Source organism: Vombatus ursinus, unplaced genomic scaffold (assembly GCF_900497805.2).
Source record: "Vombatus ursinus unplaced genomic scaffold, bare-nosed wombat genome assembly UNPS02009975.1, whole genome shotgun sequence".
In the NCBI taxonomy this organism is placed as follows: domain Eukaryota; kingdom Metazoa; phylum Chordata; class Mammalia; order Diprotodontia; family Vombatidae; genus Vombatus; species Vombatus ursinus.
The window spans coordinates 7,623,845-7,640,925 of record NW_020949753.1 but is presented as its reverse complement, the minus strand read 5'-3'; the positions used below and the strand labels follow the sequence as shown (position 1 = coordinate 7,640,925).

The window sequence follows — 17,081 nt, the reverse complement described above, 5'->3', positions numbered from 1 at the left end:
TCCTTAAAGCCTTCCATGGCTCCTCCTTCTCCCACTTTCTCAACTGAGAACCTTGTTTCATACTCTACAGAAAAAATTGAGGCCATTTTCTGTGAGCTCACATTCTTCCTTCTTTCCCATCTCATATCACTCAGATGCCTTCTGCCACTATCTCCTCCTTCACCTATCTCACATGATGCGGTAGCCTTACTCCTTACCAGGATTAACCCCTCTACCTGCTCAGGCAGTTTCATTCATATTGCCCCCTCTGTCATCCCCACTCTATCACTTATCCTCAATCTCTCCCTGTCTACTGGCTCCTTCCCTACTTTCTCCCCCATCCTCAAAAAATAGCCCTTTCTCCTTCCATCTCTGCTATCATCCTATATTTCTTCTGTTCTTTGTTGCTAAACTTGAAAAGGCCATCTACAATAAGTGCCATCATTTTCTCTCCTCTCACTCCTTAACCCCTTACAGTCTGGCTTCCAGCTTCATCTTTTCACCAAAGCTACGCTCTCCAAAGTTACATAAATTAATTAATGAAGATCTCCTAATTGCTAAATCTAATGATTTTCTCACTTGTCATTTTCTTAACTTTTTGCAGCCTTTGACACTGTTGATAACTTTCTTTTCTCTTTAGGTTTTCTTAACACACTCTCCTGATTCTCTTCCTACCTATCAGATTGCTCCTTTTCTTCCTTCTTTGCTGGTTCCTTATCTAGATCATGCCCTCAGATCATAGGTGTTTCTTAGGGTTCTGACCTAGACCCTTTTCTCTTCTCCCACTGTACTACCTCATTGGTGATCTCATCAGCTCCTATCAGTTTAATTACTATTACTATGGCAATGATGCTCAAATTAATCCTATGCTGCCCAACCTCTGTTGACCTCTAATCTCTCATCTCCATCTGCTTTTCAGACATCTCAAACTGCATGTCCAGTATATATCTCAAACTCAACATGCTGAATACAGTACTCATTATCTTTCTATCTAAACCCTCCACCTCTCTTACCTTCCCTATTACAGAAGAAAGCAACACCATCTTCCTGGTCCCTCAGGCTTACAGACCAGGTGCATCCTCAACTCCTCACTGTCTCTTAGCTCCCATGGCAAATCGGTTGATTTCACCTTTGCAGCGTCTCTCAAATATGCCCTCTTCTCTCCGGTGACACTGCAACCATGCTGGTACAGACCCTCATCACCTCATGCCTGGACTGTTATGGTAGCCTGCTGGTGGGTGGGTCTGCTGCCTCAAGTCTCTACTCATTCCAGTCCGTCCTCTCTTCAGTCACTAAACTGATTGTCCTAAAGCCTAGATTCAATCATGTCATACACCACCACCACCTCTATTTAATAAACTCCAGGGGTTCCTGATCACCTCCAGCATCAAATACAGAATACCTTGTTTGACCTTCAAAGACCTTCATAACCCAGCCCCCTCCTACCTTTCCAGTCTTCTTAAACCATATTCCTCACCACATACTCTTCAATATAGTGATACTGATCTCCAGGCTGCTTCATAAAAAAGACACTCCCTCTCTCAGATCCAGGCATTTTGTCTGGCTGTCCCCCCATCCCTGGAATATTCTTCCGCTTACCTCTGACTACTGACTTCCCTGACTTCCTATGCTGAGATCTCAACCAAGATGTCATCTTCTAGAGGAAAACATTCCCAATCCTTCTTAATTCTAGTGCCTTCTTACTGATTTCGTCTTTATCCTGTATATAGGTTGTTTGTACATATGCGCTTTGTTTATTGTCTTTTCCTTTAGATTGTGAGCTTCTTGAGGGCAAGGACTATCTTTTGCCTTTTTTTTTTTATCCCCAGCACTTAGCACCATGTCTGGCACATAGGAGGTATTTAACTAATGTTTATTGATTGATTAAGTAGAATATACATATATACCAAATTATTATACAGTAATATATAATAAATACATTTGTTTGTAAAATATAATAAATGCAAGGTAGTTAAGGATGGCACTAGCATTTGGAGGGTATGGGAAAGAACAGGCTTGATGTAAAATATTCTTGAGCAGCATTTTGAAGGAAATAAGGAATTCTGCAAGATGGAATTGAGAACAGAAGATGGCCATTGCAAAAGCAAGGCAGTAAGCATGTAGTAGAATATAAAAAGAACAGAGAAAAGGCCAGTTAGGATTGGTATCAAAAAATGCAGGAAAAGGCGAGGGTAATATATAATGAAGCTGGAAAGATATGTTGGGTCCAGGTTGTTAAGGGCTTTAAAAACCAGATAGAATAATTCAGATTTGGTCCTAGAGGCAATAGGGAGTTACTGGAGTAATTGATTAAATAGGGCAGTGTCATGGTCATACTTGGGTCAAGTAAAATCACCTTCGTAGTTAGTTGTACTGAGGATAGATTTGATGGGAAGAAGCAAAATGGAGATACCAATTAGGAGGCCATGGCAATAGTGTAGGCTAAAGGTGAGAACCCAAGCAAATGAGATGAATGTATGAGTAGAGAAGAGGAGGTGAATATGAGAGGTGTCATGGAATTAGAAACAAGATTTGGCCCCTGATTAGATATTTGGGTTGAAGGAAGGAAAGTAAGAAGTAGAGAATAATGTGAAGATTATGACCTGAGAGACTGGAAGAAAGGTGTTCCCTTCAGCAGAAATAGGAAGGTTTAGAAGAGAGGTGGGCTTGAGGACAAAGATAACTAGTTCTGATGTGTACATGTTGAGTTTGAGGTTTCTCTGAGTCATCCAGTTTAGAATGTCCAACAGGCAGTTAGAGATGAGGCACTGGGGCAGAAGGGAAAAGTGAAAATGTTCCTGCTTTCATGGCCTCGCAGTCTTTTGGGGAAATACAATATGGACATAAGTAGATACATACAAAATAGATAAAAATAAATACAAGGGGTAGAAGCTCCATGTGGAAAATGTCACGTGAGAATGGTTTTAGAAGAAATGAGGGTTAGAAAGAATGTCTCAGACAAACTACTTGGACAGAGTAATTTCTTTTTAGTGGTGTTACTGAAAGTCAGGTCTCGAGGTGTCTGTCACCCAGTCAGTAAATACTAATTAAGCCCTTACTGTGTGCCAGGCACCATGCCAGGCAGCGGGGATATGAAAAGTGGCCAAAGAGATGCAAAGGGGAAATCAATAGGCCTCGGGAACGGCTTGGATGTAGGGGGTGAGGGAGAGGAAGGCACCCAGGAAGATTCCTAGGTTGCCAGCGGGAGGGGCTGTTGCCTTCTGTAATAATAGGAAAGGCAGAAAGGGGCAAGGGTTTAAGGAGAAAGATACTGAGTTCTGCTTTGGACATATTGGGTTTCAGATGTCTACTGGACATCTGGGTTGAGACACCTGAAGAGCAGTTGAGTTGAGAAGTAAGAACAGAGAAGACGTGTGTAGACAACAAACGGTGGAGAGATTTGGGGGATAGCTTGAGGTGAAGACAGTAAATCTCTTTAGGGTTAGAAAGACTTGGGCATGTTTGTAGGCATCAGAGAAGGAACCAGGGGATAGGGAGAGATGAAAGTTTAGAGAGAGGTAGGGGAGAATTGTGGGGGCAGTCTGCTGCAGAAGGGGAGGGACATTATTAAAAGGGACTTTTTCATCAGGGACTGGAATAAAGTTGGAGAGAATGAGGAATGATGTCAAAGGTTTGTAATAGTCATCACTATGAAGTATAGAAGAGCTATTCACTTAGTCAGAGAATTAGCTTGCTGAGTTGAGGGCCCAGCTGAAATTAGATCAATAACATAAATTTGTATTGGACCCAGTCAGCTCAGTCACGTGATATCCTCCAGCAAAGCATGGGTGTCACTAAGACCAAGGGACAAGGGATTCGGTGTAGAACTGTAAATTGGTTAGCTATAGGAGTGAGGTTTGGAAAGGAGGAAAGTGAAGTCTGAGCCTGAGTGGCAGCCAGCGAGGGTGCTAAGAGGTGTGAGGATTGTAGGGTCTAGTGAGGACAGGTCAGAGAAGGAAAGAAAGGAGTTCATGAGTGTGATAAACGTGTGTGTGTGTGTGTGTGTGTATATACACATGTGTACGTGTGCACGTGCATGCTACCTTCTCTGATGACTCATGCTCTGCTTCTACTAGAGAACTCTAGAATTTGGCTCACTGCCTCTCCTTAAAAGTTTTTTGCTCTCACTCCCCTGTTCCAGATTAGGTCCTAGAGTCTCTGAAACAAGCATACAAGCTTCCACTTGAATGTCGCCCACAAGATCCCTTCCCTCTCATCTCCTTATCCCCAAAGCAGTCATTCTACTTTTGGCCAGCTCCTGTTACTGAGAACTTGTTCCTCAGATCAAACTGAAACCTCTTTTTAAATGTTATTTTTTGGATACCTTTGTTTTTTATGACATATTCACTTCTGGATATTACCAAATCTACCCTTAGAATTGAATGTTTCTTTGTAACAAAGAAAAACAGTTAAGCACAAACAAAGTTCATGCCCTTATCTCCTCAGGCATATATTCTCTGGTCCCTCTGCACATCTCCTCCCTTTCTGCCAAGAGGAGTAACGTTTGGTCAGTTATCTTATTTGAACTTCAGCCCTTTATCTTCTTTGATCCTCTTGCCTTCTCAGCTTCCTTTGATGGATTTTCTTCTCCCAATGGCATGTAAGCTCTTTGACGGCAGGGAATGGCCTTTCTACTTGTATCAGTATTCCCTGAGCTTAGCACAGGGTCTGGAATGTACTAAGAACTTAATAAATGGTTGTTAACTTAGTTTGCCTCTTCTCTGTTAGTAATATTTTTTAACAGTTTCTCAGAATTTGACTTCCTCTTAGTGCTCTTTTCCTTTATTTTTTTGTAGCCATATACATATATATATATATATATATATATATATAGTTCTGTTTCTTATTTCATTCCTTATCTGTTTATAGAAGCGTTCCTGTATTTCTCTGAATTTCTCATAGAAATTGTTTCTTAATGCACAGTAATGTGCACATTCACATACCGTAACTTATTCATCCAGTACTCAGTTGATGGGTAGACATTTTATTTCTAGTCCTTTATACCAAAAAAGGGGCTTCTATGACTATTTAGGTAAATACTATACATTTCTGTCTTTGGTTTCCTTGGCATGTATTCTTAGTGGGAGAATCCTGGATCTAAGATATGAACAGTTTGGTCTCTGGTTGCACAAGTCCAAATTGTTTTCCATAGTGGTTGAACCAGTTTGCAAATCTGCTAACAGTCTCTTAGTGTGCCTGTCCTCTACAGCCCCCTAAATGGGGCCTGTCTCTATTTTTGTCATCTTTGCCAATTTTCTGAGTGTGAAGTGAACCGTCAGAGGTGTTTTCATTTGTATTTCTCTTAAACATTTTTTCATAGGATTATTGAAAGTTTATATTCTTTTGAAAACTCTTCATATCCTTTGATCTTTTATGTGTGTCTTGGAAAATGTTTCTTAGTCATTCTGATCCTTAGTTTCTTAATCCCTGTTTAAAAATATCCTCTGATATACTTAAATATCTAGGATATCAGACTTTCATGAAGTATATTTGCACATTTTTTTTTCACCTGCCACCATTTGTCCCCTGAGTCAATTTTGTTCATGTGAAAGCTTTTTAATTTTCTGTAATTGAAGTTGTATATTTTTTCTTTTATTATCATCTCCATCCTTTGATTAAAAATTTCTCACTTAGCTTTATAAAGATATATATATATATATATATAAAGATATAAAAGATAGCACCTTCTATTTTCATTTATTTGTTTATTGTTTATGCTGTTTGCCCTTTTATGTTCATGTCAAGTATCCTTCTGGAGCTTATTATGTCAAATGGAGTAAGATGCTGGTCTAAACCCAATTTCTGGCAAACTGCTTCCCAATTTTTCCATAAATTCTTATGAAATAAGTACTTCTCCTCCCTTTATTTTGTATTTTTTTCTTCGACACACATCCAATTTGTCTTAATACTTTTGGTTCTTGCTTATCTAATCTGTTCCCCAAACTACTTTTCTGTTGCTTAACTTCTATCAAAGAGTTTTGATGATTATTCCTTTATAATATAGTTTGGGGTGTGATAATGCTGTTTTCCCTAATTTCCTACTTTTCATTATTTCCTTTCAGATTCTAGAACCTTTATTGCTCTTAATGAGTTTTGTTGTTTTTTGTAGTTTTGTAAAGCATCCCATTGGTAACTTGATAAGTATACTTCAAAACTGATAGACTACTTGTGCCAAGGCTTTTAACTTTGTCATTATTATAGATAGCATTTCTAAGCTCATGTTGTCAAATTGTGCTATAGGGAAGACATCTTTGTGTTTTATCCCTCTTTAAGCTAGGAGAGCTTCCTTTGTTTCTCGTTTGCAAATGGAGCTCTTGGCTCTAGATTTTTTTTTTTTTTTGATCGTGGCAAAGAAGGACGCCTTCTGTGCATGTATTATGTAGGGTTTTTTTGTTTTTTTTTACAGAAATAAGCACTGCATTTTATCAAAGGTGTTTTCCATATCTATTGAAACAATTAATTTGGTTTTATTGTTTTCATGATTTAATACTTGCTAATGTTGAACCATCTGTGAATTCCTGATATAAATCCAACTTGATAATAGTGAATTATTTTTTGAATATATTGCTAAAATATCCTTGCCAGGATTTTGTTTAAAACTTTTGCATCAATATACATAAAATTTATCTATAACTCTTTTTCCTCTTTGATTTTCCTTGGTTTTGGTATTAGACCATATTTGTCTTTCTATTTTTTTAAAGAGGTTTTGGTAAAGTGCATCCTTTATTATTGAGGGTTATATAGTAGTATGGATGTTAATTGGCCATTAAATGTTTACTTGAGCTTGCTTGTAAGTTGATCTGGGCCAAGGTTTTTTCTTTGGTGGAGATGTTAAACCAATTTGCTTGCAGAATAATCCACTTTTTGTCACAGTAACTTATCAAAAGTGATCATCCAATAAATTATAGAAGGTTTATGATTTGCATGACTAGAGGGAGGGTCTGCCCACATCAAAGAAATCATAGATGTTTTGTTGTGGTATCCTCTTTCATTATACTAATAAATGTATTGACACAAAATGAAGCTTGGAAGAACAGATCTGGATGTAGCTGGAGTAGTTGCCATCTGCATCTTTCTCACCAGTTTTGTTAAATTAAACTCTGAGGTAATCTCCGTGGCTCTAATGTGACCTGCCAGGAACATCATGGAAAGTGAAAGGAATTTACTTACCTGGATCCATATATCTAGAGAGCCTGGAGTTGTTACTGAGAGAGAAGCAGAGTGAATCAATAAGTCAGATTTGACTTGAGGAGCATTTCCTGTTGTTGTTGGATATGGCTGGGGGTCTGACTCACAAGTAACAGAAATAATTCAGAGTTTTTGTCTGATCCTGCAGATTTTATTGGGTAGATTGCTTTCTCTGTTGAGCTGTGCCACTCAGTTCAGCTGCTGTAGTTCAACAAAAACATAGCAGATAGCAGGAGGAATTTACTGTAGAAACAGCAGGTACCATGATTGAGAAAGCAGGCTGGTAGATCTAAGATCCCAGGCCCACCTTTAGTTGGACTGGAGTGAATAAATTCCTGTCACCTCCCATCAAGCCTTTGGAACTAGTAACACACAGACAGACAGACAGATAGACACACACACACACACACACCCCCTCTCATCTCCCACCTCGTGGCCATGTAGGTTACTCTGGAACCTCCGTTGGGGGAAGAGAGAGAAGTTGTTTTATTCTGCCATGCTCCCTGTAGATACATAAGCTGGAAACCTTTTCTTAGTGAAAACCAAAGTGAAGACCAAAAAATGCACTTCTTGAACTACGCTAAGGATGGAAATTTCTGTTTAGCCCTACTTACTGTATTTATTTTGAAGATAACTAATTCTGCTTTTGAATGCATTATTTCTTATTTTGAAGGTAAAGATTCCAAATCTGAAAGTGGCATCCCATCCCCTGTGTCATTAGTACCAGAAGAAAAAGTGTCATTTGGTCTCTATGCTGTCTCAGTGTCTTCACTCACAGTGGCAAGGATAAGGAAAGTTTACAACAAGTTAGATAGTAAAGCCATTGCTAAGCAGGTAAGTGGGGATTATTTTGTGATACACTGTGGTTGGCATATATTGGAAAAGATCATATATTTCCTTAAAGATCTTCTAGAATTTTAGGTTGGGCCAGTAATAGAGTGATTCCTGCTTTCCTTATGACAGTTTCCATTGACCAAAACCCCCGAAATCGTTTAACTTAGGAAACTGAATTCTAGCCAATATTTACAATTTATATTGGCTTTTTAAAAAACTGAATTTAGAAAAAAAATTACTCATTCATATGCATTGCTTGTTTTTTGTTTGTTGGTTTTTGATGAGACCTTTGATTTCCTCCATATTAGGAGCTCTCCATGGCCAGTGCAGATCAGCCCCTTCCCCGCAGCTCATGGTCTGAGACAGTCAGGACTCTAGGGGAGTGTATGGTTACATGAGATCCATCCAGGAAGACAAGGACCCTGTCACCCTGGGCAAGTCAGTTAACCACTATGCCCTAAAACTGTAAATAAAAGAGGAACCAAGCAATATCAGAAGAGGGAGTTTTCTCATCCAGGAGGTCCCTCTACCAGTGAAATCACAGGTTCTGTTATTCTCCCTATGTATAAAAACCCATATACTTGCCTGATGTGTGTGTGTGTGTATGTGTATTATCAGGCTCACACAACTCACGTATGACAAAGGGAGAGCAAGAACTCATTCTTTTGACTCTGAGTTTGCATCTCTTACTACTGTGTCATGGTGCCTCATACTTTTTTGTTGTCATTAAAAATAAGATTTCTATTTGATACCTTTTTTCCTCTGGGTTTTATGGCAACTATAGAGTTAATACAATCAACCACAAAGGCCCCATATGTATTTCTACAAAGTCCTCCCTCTGATGTAGGCATATTTTCTCCTAAAACATTTTAAAAACATTATTCACTGACTTTCACAATTCATTGAGTTAAGGAAAATTATATTAATTATTGATTGTGAAGTGGAAACAGCAGATGGTGATGTTACAGGATATCCTCAGTCGAACTCCTGTATTTAGGTTTGATGCAAACCCCTTCAGACTTTCCTGATACTGCATCAAGAATAGTTGTCCTCGTTTCCATCTTTGTAGTTTTATTTCCCCAGTAACTTCAGCATGTCTCCGGAATTACATCTGTTTTCCATATAATTAATTATATAATGAATCCACATATTTTTATGAAAGACTCCTTACTTATTTTCCTGTTGGAAGGCAAAGTAATTTGTTTTTCCAATTAAGTCTGGTTTTTAGAGCGAACATCCCTGTGTTTTCCCATTGATGGTTTTTATCACATTCTTTTTCTGTTCCACAGTTAGCCATTTCCTCCCATGAGAATGCCACCCCTGTGAAGTTGTTACATAACTCAGCCGGGCATCTGAACGGGCCGGCACGCACTGTTGGTGCTGCACTCATTGGCTACTTAGGTGAGACAGAGTTCTACTGTGACGCTTTGTATGTGGATGGCAATCTAAGTAGAGTTATGAGAAATCATTCCTTTCTGTCCTCCTGTTATCTCATGGTGGTGTCATTCATAATGGCGGTTATTTTGCCTTTTCCTTTCAATTGGTATGTTTTCCTTTTTATAATCAAAGTGTCATTTGTTTAGGAGTTTATCCTATTCTTATTTTGAAGTGAAATTGCATTCCTTGTCTTCTGTGTTTTGGTTCAAAGATTTGTAGATTTGTTAGTAATAAAGATAAATATACCAATTTGAGGCAGTATAGTGTTTGGTATTGCAATATATGATATCTTCTGGGGTCAGATAAACATCTAAATTTAGTGTTGTTATCTATAATTGCTTCAGGGAACTAGGTATAAAGGGAAAACTTGAAACATAAGGACTTAGTTTTAGAGCTCAGTGGTATTTTATAATACCAAAATGACCTTAGTGTTAAATGGCCTTGTAACTGAGCTGCTATTATCTGATTTTACAAAAGGAAAAACTTTCCCAACCTTTAAAATTTTTTTTAAACCATACTTTTTTTCCTTTCTGTCCATTTTAGAGAACTGAATAAGCAAAATCCATTCCTGATATTTCAAGATAAATTTAAAACCGTATAAACAGAATGTTGAATGCTACAGATTTTTCACGCTGTTTAGTTAACTTCTCAGCATGTGTGATTTGAGTTAGGCTTTACTGATGTGGGGAGTCAGATAACGGTAACCAGAGTCTATTATGTTTCTCAGTCCTCCTAATTTTTGTAATTAGTGGCATGTTATTTGTTGTTGTTGTTTTGTAATAGTACATTGATACCATTTTTTCTTTATTCTAACAAAATTTTTTCTCTTATTTTTATTCTTGATCTTTGCTAAGTGTCAGGGCCTGCCAGTGTGGAGACGCCCTCCACTAATACAGATCAGCAACTCACCTGTCATATAGAGTCTTATTGATTTGCCTGGGGCACTGACCCTTTAAGTCCCTTATCCAGTGCTGTGCTGATAAATGCTTAACAACTGGCTCTCTGAAAAAAATGTGCACAGGACACGCTCTTAAGGTTAATCTGCGTTATTAACATTTTTCTCCATCACTTTCTTAAGCCTTGGCAATCAACAGAACCATAAATCAAGCCCTGATTTGTAGTGTCTACCAATTTTGAAGGCTCACACTGAAAATTTAATAACTGTTTCTCAAAAGCTAGTTCAGGGTGCCTTCAGGTCTGGCATTCTATCCATTATACCGTATTACTTTACTTCTCTTAATTAAAAAAATTAATTGAGCATATATTCTATGGCCAGAAATTATGTTCTTCACAAGTAATCACTAGCTTTTCAGTACCTGTGGTTAGCAGAACAATCACAAATCTCACCTAAAAGTAAAAAATTATAGTATATTTTTTTATCTCTATTTTTTGGACTAAACTTGTGATTTCATCTTGTAGAGAGCTCCACTTGATAAAAACTCTTTTTACTAGAAACTCCCTTCTCATATTGGCTACTGTTCTGTAATTTATAGTCAGATTATTTCTTAGGGAATAAGAGGGTAAATGATTTGCCCAGATATAACCTGAATGTCTTAGAGGCAGGCCTTGAGCCCTAGGTCTTCCTGACTCTGAGACGGTTTCTATCTACATTATCTATGTTAAATTGACTCACATCCCTCTTAAATTAGAGAATTACATTTTAAAAGAAATTACGTATGTACAACCTACCTACTAGAGTTTTATCTCTTGATGGCCACTTGAAAGTCAAATCCCTTCTAGAATTCATTCTGAAATTCCACAAATTAGTATTTTTTAATCATCTATGAGACAGAATAATCAAAAGTAATCTCTTGAGTTTGCCCTCTTCAATCCATTCCATATAAATTAATTCACAATATTTATAAATGAATGAAAAAAGCATTTACTAATCACTTGCTATGTGCAGATTACCTTGATTTTATTAGAATAATCATTTTGGGGAAGGAAAGAGATATGGAATTTATATCCAAATGACATCAAAATGAATTGCATCATTTTTATCTTAATTATTTTTAAAAAATTGGAGATTTGGCCCTAATGATTTCTCGCTGTCTTTTACTCAGGAGTAAGAACATTTGTACCCAAGCCTGTCGCCACAACTTTACAGTACATTGGTGGAGCTGCTGCCATTCTGGGGCTAGTGGCCATGGCGTCAGATGTGGAAGGGTTGTATGCTGCTGTAAAGGCCCTGGTTTGTGTAGTAAAGAGCAACCCACTAGCCAGCAAAGAAATGGAAAGAATCAAGGGTTATCAGGTATGTAAGGAGGAGATTTTTAGCTTTATTTTTCCTCTTTTAAAAATTCCTTTTCTTTTCATGATGATTAGTAACGTGTTTTTCAAATTACAGAGGAGAAACATAGTCCAGGTTCACTCAAGAATCTTGTAATTCATTTATTACATATACTTAAAAGAGCATGACATGAGAGTGAAGTTAGTGCCTTCTTTAATTCACGTCTTTTTTTCCTTCTGACTCTTCAAACTTTTCCTGGTCAGACAAATTATTTCAGTGTAGGTTTTATGTACTTTGAAATTCTCATTGGATCCTAAGTAATTGAACAAAAGCAATAACATAGCTCTGGATTTCAGGGAGTCTAGGTTTGGTGAAGAGGTGAGACTGGATCCCACCTCCTGAAGCACAGTTATCCAGACCAGGGTTGGGGCCTAGGGTCGTGGCTTAGTAAGTGACATGTTGCCACATATGCCTGCCATCATTATGTATTCCATTCTTGATATATTAACACTTGCTGACTTGTCACCTTTAGCGGTCCTGAAAAATCTTTTCACTGTTTTTTTTAATCTGTAACTACTCCCTATCTTCATCCCAACTCCAATACCATAAATTTTGGTGGGGTAAGACTGTATACGCATGTGATTAGAAAAAGACTAAATTTTTCCATATATCAGCAAGGGAGAGAAACAGGTACTTGGAAAAGGTTTAAATTTCTTTTTCTGGTGAGTTGTACCATATATTTTAAAACTCTAGTTGACAATTTCCTAGAAACAAATGAAAAAGAGAAGCACTTATTTAATCATACAGGTTTGTATTTTTTGTCATCTTACAAAAGCACGCAATTTCAAAAGGTTCTCTATACAAAGAATAGCCAAATCTCTTCAGTCTTGTTCAGCTCGTTTTCAGTAACCTGATAGATTGTATTCTCCAGTGTTTGTGCTTTTTAATATTCAGGATGTTTTATCAACTGGCATTTCACATCTTTTATTTTAGTTGTTGGCGATGCTGCTGAAAAAGAAACGGTCACTCCTTAATAGCCACATTCTCCATCTGACTTTCTCTTTGGTGGGAACTGTTGATAGCGGACACGAGACATCCATCATTCCAAACTCAACTGCCTTCCAGGATTTGCTTTGTGATTTTGAAGTATGTATAGGAATAGTAATGCATAATTTTATCATCAGCAAATCAGTTTCACTAATTATATTGATAAAATGAAGGGAAGTCAAATTTGATAAACTAAGAGAATGTTAGTCATCAGCCATTTTAGTCAGTGACTGCTGTATGTAGACCTTTGTCCTAGGTGCTGGGGAAGATCCAAAGTGTAGATAAAATATAGTTTCTGCCTTAATGGAAGTCATGGTCTATAAACTAAACAAATTTGTCTGCAATCACCACTATTAATTTTATATTACAGGTCTGGCTTCATGCACCATATGAGTTACATCTTTCTTTATTTGAACACTTCATTGAACTACTCACAGAGTCCAGGTATTAGTTATTACCCATGTTTTAAACTAAAAAATTTTCAGTAGGTAAAGGAATTTTTTAACACAGAGATGAAGCCAGAACTGTTCATTAAAACCGCTTTCTGTTTCAGTGAAGCCTCAAAGAATGCTAAATTAATGAGGGAATTTCAATTAATCCCAAAGCTGCTACTTACACTTCGAGATATGTCTTTGTCCCAACCCACGATTGTTGCTATTAGTAACGTGCTGAGCTACTTACTCCAAGGCTTCCCCAGCAGCAATGACTTACTCAGGTAATATAAACTCTTGTCTGTCTTTAAAAAAAATTAATGTGAAGTTGCTATCAGGAAAATAATCTGTACACAGAATAGTCAACACCAGGTGTGTGATTTAAAACCATTTTAAATATAGACTTTCATGCTATGTTTTCAAATCTAGGGTATCTTATTGAAGAAGATAAATTACTGAATTCTTTACTTGAAAAGTAAGAATTGATTGTATAACTTTTCCATTACCTCCTCACTCATACACTTCCAGAGTTCTTTCTTTATACCTATCAAAACTCTCTTCTTTTTCTTTTTCTTTTTCTTTTTTTTTTGTGAGAGGGGTGGGTGGCAGGGAGTATTCTCAATGGTAAATTGAAGTTTGTTTTTTTTTAAAGACAAACATTTATAATATAACAAAATTTACATACAGCGTAATTGTACATAATCCTACAGGGGAAAAAGTGGATCTTCATAGAGCATTTCTTATGAGAAGAACAAGGCTGAGTAGAAGTCTGAAATGCAAACACAGGAGTCAAGAGAAATTTAGATGTAAATGAGCCATTGGAAGGGGCTGCAGGTGATGTAGTGCTGCCATCCGAATGTGAGACAGACAAGTGTCTTTCAGAACCTTAGTGACGTCAGAGAATTTTGAGGAAATTAAATAAGAAAAACAGAGTAGATTGGTTCTCTTTTGATGCTTGAAGAGGAGAAAGAGAGAAGGGAAGGTAAAAGGAAGAATGTAATAGTGAAGGACGGAGTAGGAAGGGAGTACAACTTCCTGTTTTCATAATTGGATTATGTGAAAAGAGTATACAAACATGGAGAAAGGGATGAGGAGGGGACGGACATCAGATTAACCTCACTCTTCTTTGAATTGAATAAAGAAGGGTACGCACACGCGCACACGCTGGCATGCAGAGTTTAGCATAGATGGGCATCAAACAATACAAAGAAACAAGCTTGGATGGGAAGGCTGAGGCTGAGAGGGACAGAATAACTATGAACACAACAAGCTTCCTGCCCTCAGAGTAACACAGAGAGTTGGCCAGGGGTGATGGGCGGGGTGGGGCAAAGAACTGTAGAGGGGTGCTTGTCAATTGAGGGATGACTAAACATAATACATTATACATATAATGCAGTATTATTGTGCTGTAAGAAATGATGAAAGAAAGGATTTCAGAGAATCTCGGGTAGTATGAATTGGTGCGGAATGACGTGAGTCAAAGGAGGAATACAATTTAGAAAAGAGCAGCGACATTGTAAAGAATAACAGATTTGAAAGGCTCAGGATCTCTTATCAATATCATAACCAACCATCTTCATGGCCGAGCAGCGATAGATTCAAGATGCACAAGGACACGGGCGTTTTTGAACACAGTCACCATGTTATTTTGTGTGACTCACGCTTTTATTTGGTAGAAGGATTTTTTTGTGTGGTGATAGTGGTGCTTGTTTGTTTTCCTTTTTCAGTTTTTAAGGAGGCTGAGGGGGATTAGCCATAGTAATGCCAAAAAGAAAAAGAGTACAGTTGAACAATTTTTTAAATACACATTAAAGAAGAGAAGGAAGCACAGACGAGCAGGATGGTTTTGAAAGTGGGACTGAGCTGAGAGAGACATCAGAGTTAGATAATACAAATTTGGAGGCGTATGGTAGTGACAATAACAGCTAACATTTCCGTTGTTCTTTAAGTTTTACAAAATGTTTTACATATATCTGATCCTCCCAGCAACTTTGTGATGTAGATGCTATTATTATCTCCATTTTACTCCAGAGTCATATAACTCAGATACATATGATATGTATCTGAGGCAGCATTTGAACTCAGATCTTCTTGATTCTAAAGCCAGCACACTATACCTTTAGTGTAGTAAAGTGCCTTTAGTGAAGCTGTGGGAATGGATGAGATGGTTCTGGGAGAGTCTAGCGTTAGAAGAAAAGGATGACCAAGGGCTCATTCTTAGGGGGCAGGAGGAGAAAAAGCAAAGATAACCTCGGAATAAGATAAGAAGTGAATCAGGAGCATAGGAACTGTCACAGACACTGAGAAAGGTGGGAGCTGAAAAAGGGCCATTGTTTTGGGCAAGTAAGAATTACTGGGTTTTGGTTTAGTTTAACAAAACCTTTTTTTCTTTCTTGTTATATGGATAGCTATCTTGGAGAGGGAGGAGGAAGGACTATATTGGGAAATGTAGATTATGTAAAGACAAAAAATATTAAGAGCTTTTAAAAAAAGTTATCATTGGGGCAGCTAGGTGGTGCAGTGGCTAGAGCACTGGCCCTGGAGTCAAGAGGACCTGAGTTCAAATCCAGTCTCAGATACTTGACATTTACTAGGTGTGTGACCCTGGGCAAGTCACTTAATCCTATTGCCTAGCCAAAAAAAGAAATTATATTGATCTTGGACAAAGTAGTTTCAATAGACCGACAAAAAGAGAAATTAACTTATAGGGGTTTGAGGAGTCCATGAGTAATGAGGAAGTAGAAAGAGAAAGTATAGAACACTCTTTCTGGAAGTTTGGGAAGAGAGGTGTGTGTGTATGTGTATACATATGTACATATATACATGCATATCATGCCTTGAACATATAATAAGCTCAAAGGAAAGATACGTTGTTTGTTTTCAGGTTAGGTTAGACCTAAGCTTGTTTGTAGGCAAAGAGAAGAATATAGGAAAGAAAGAGAATGAGGGCTTGATCATTGACACAAGATGGGATATACTCAAGGACAAGGTAGAGTGATTAGTTTAGGCAAGAAGGAGGGACCACTTCTTTATCTGAAACTATGGAGAAGAGAAAATACGTGAAGACCAGAGGTGCTAAGGAAAGGGAGAGGGGACATAAGGAGACATAAGATGAATGACATTGATCTTCTCAGATGAAATTATCAGCCATGGATTGGAGGAGACAAAGTTAATTCCTTGAAGTGAAGATTTTACAATGCTCAGTGTGAGAAAATGTAATAGAAAGCCTATCAAAAATGAATTTTTTAAAAAAAAATTCCATACAATGCTGAGGGATGAATTAAATTAAGGTTGGGTAACTTGAATTTATTCATACTTGATATGCTGCATATTTCTGGACAGTTACCATCTTTAGTTTTCTTCTTGTGTCTTCAAAACTTCTTAGAAACAATTGGAATTACTGCTTTAATTCCTAAGAAAAATATTAAGTATTTTAAGACCCACAGAACCTGATTTGAGATCATTAGTTTTCAAATGGCATTTATTTAGCACCAAATGCTGTCACCGTGCTGGAAAGAGTGTCTTTTCTATTGGTGACATGGACACCATTCCCTATTTTATATTTCCTTTGTTTGAAGGTTTGGCCAGTTCATTGCTTCCACTTTGCCAACATTTGCTGTCTGTGAGAAATTTGTAGTCATGGAAATAAACAATGAAGAAAAGCTGGACACAGGTAAGAATTCTATGATTTGAAAAATAACATTGGTAGGAAAGTTTATTTTGGCAGACTGAAATGAGGTCTGAAATTTTGTTGATAGTAACTCTTTGATTTTCTCTATTCAGTAGTACGTTTTTCCCCTCTCATGGTTTGCACAGACCTGTGATGGTAATTGAAAGCTCAGATTTAGACATAGAAAGGATGAGTTTCTCTGGTGGTGGGTGTGCATGGAGGGGAAGTGTTAGTATGTTAGTTAGAAAAAAGCTTCAAGAAAATT

At 37.6% G+C, this 17,081-nt stretch overlaps 1 protein-coding gene across 5 annotated transcripts in view; it reads left to right on the top strand.

Annotated features, from left to right (window-relative positions):
- The window catches only part of WDFY3 (WD repeat and FYVE domain containing 3), a 296,048-nt gene that overhangs the window by 173,116 nt on the left and 105,851 nt on the right, over positions 1–17,081 (top strand). For all 5 annotated transcript variants that reach the window (XM_027853427.1, XM_027853425.1, XM_027853426.1 and 2 more), the window contains 7 exons: positions 7,841–8,001; positions 9,291–9,402; positions 11,502–11,692; positions 12,662–12,814; positions 13,086–13,159; positions 13,269–13,430; positions 16,725–16,819. In XM_027853427.1, coding sequence (XP_027709228.1) covers positions 7,841–8,001; positions 9,291–9,402; positions 11,502–11,692; positions 12,662–12,814; positions 13,086–13,159; positions 13,269–13,430; positions 16,725–16,819 — 948 coding nt within the window. The remainder of the gene's footprint in view (positions 1–7,840; positions 8,002–9,290; positions 9,403–11,501; positions 11,693–12,661; positions 12,815–13,085; positions 13,160–13,268; positions 13,431–16,724; positions 16,820–17,081) is intronic.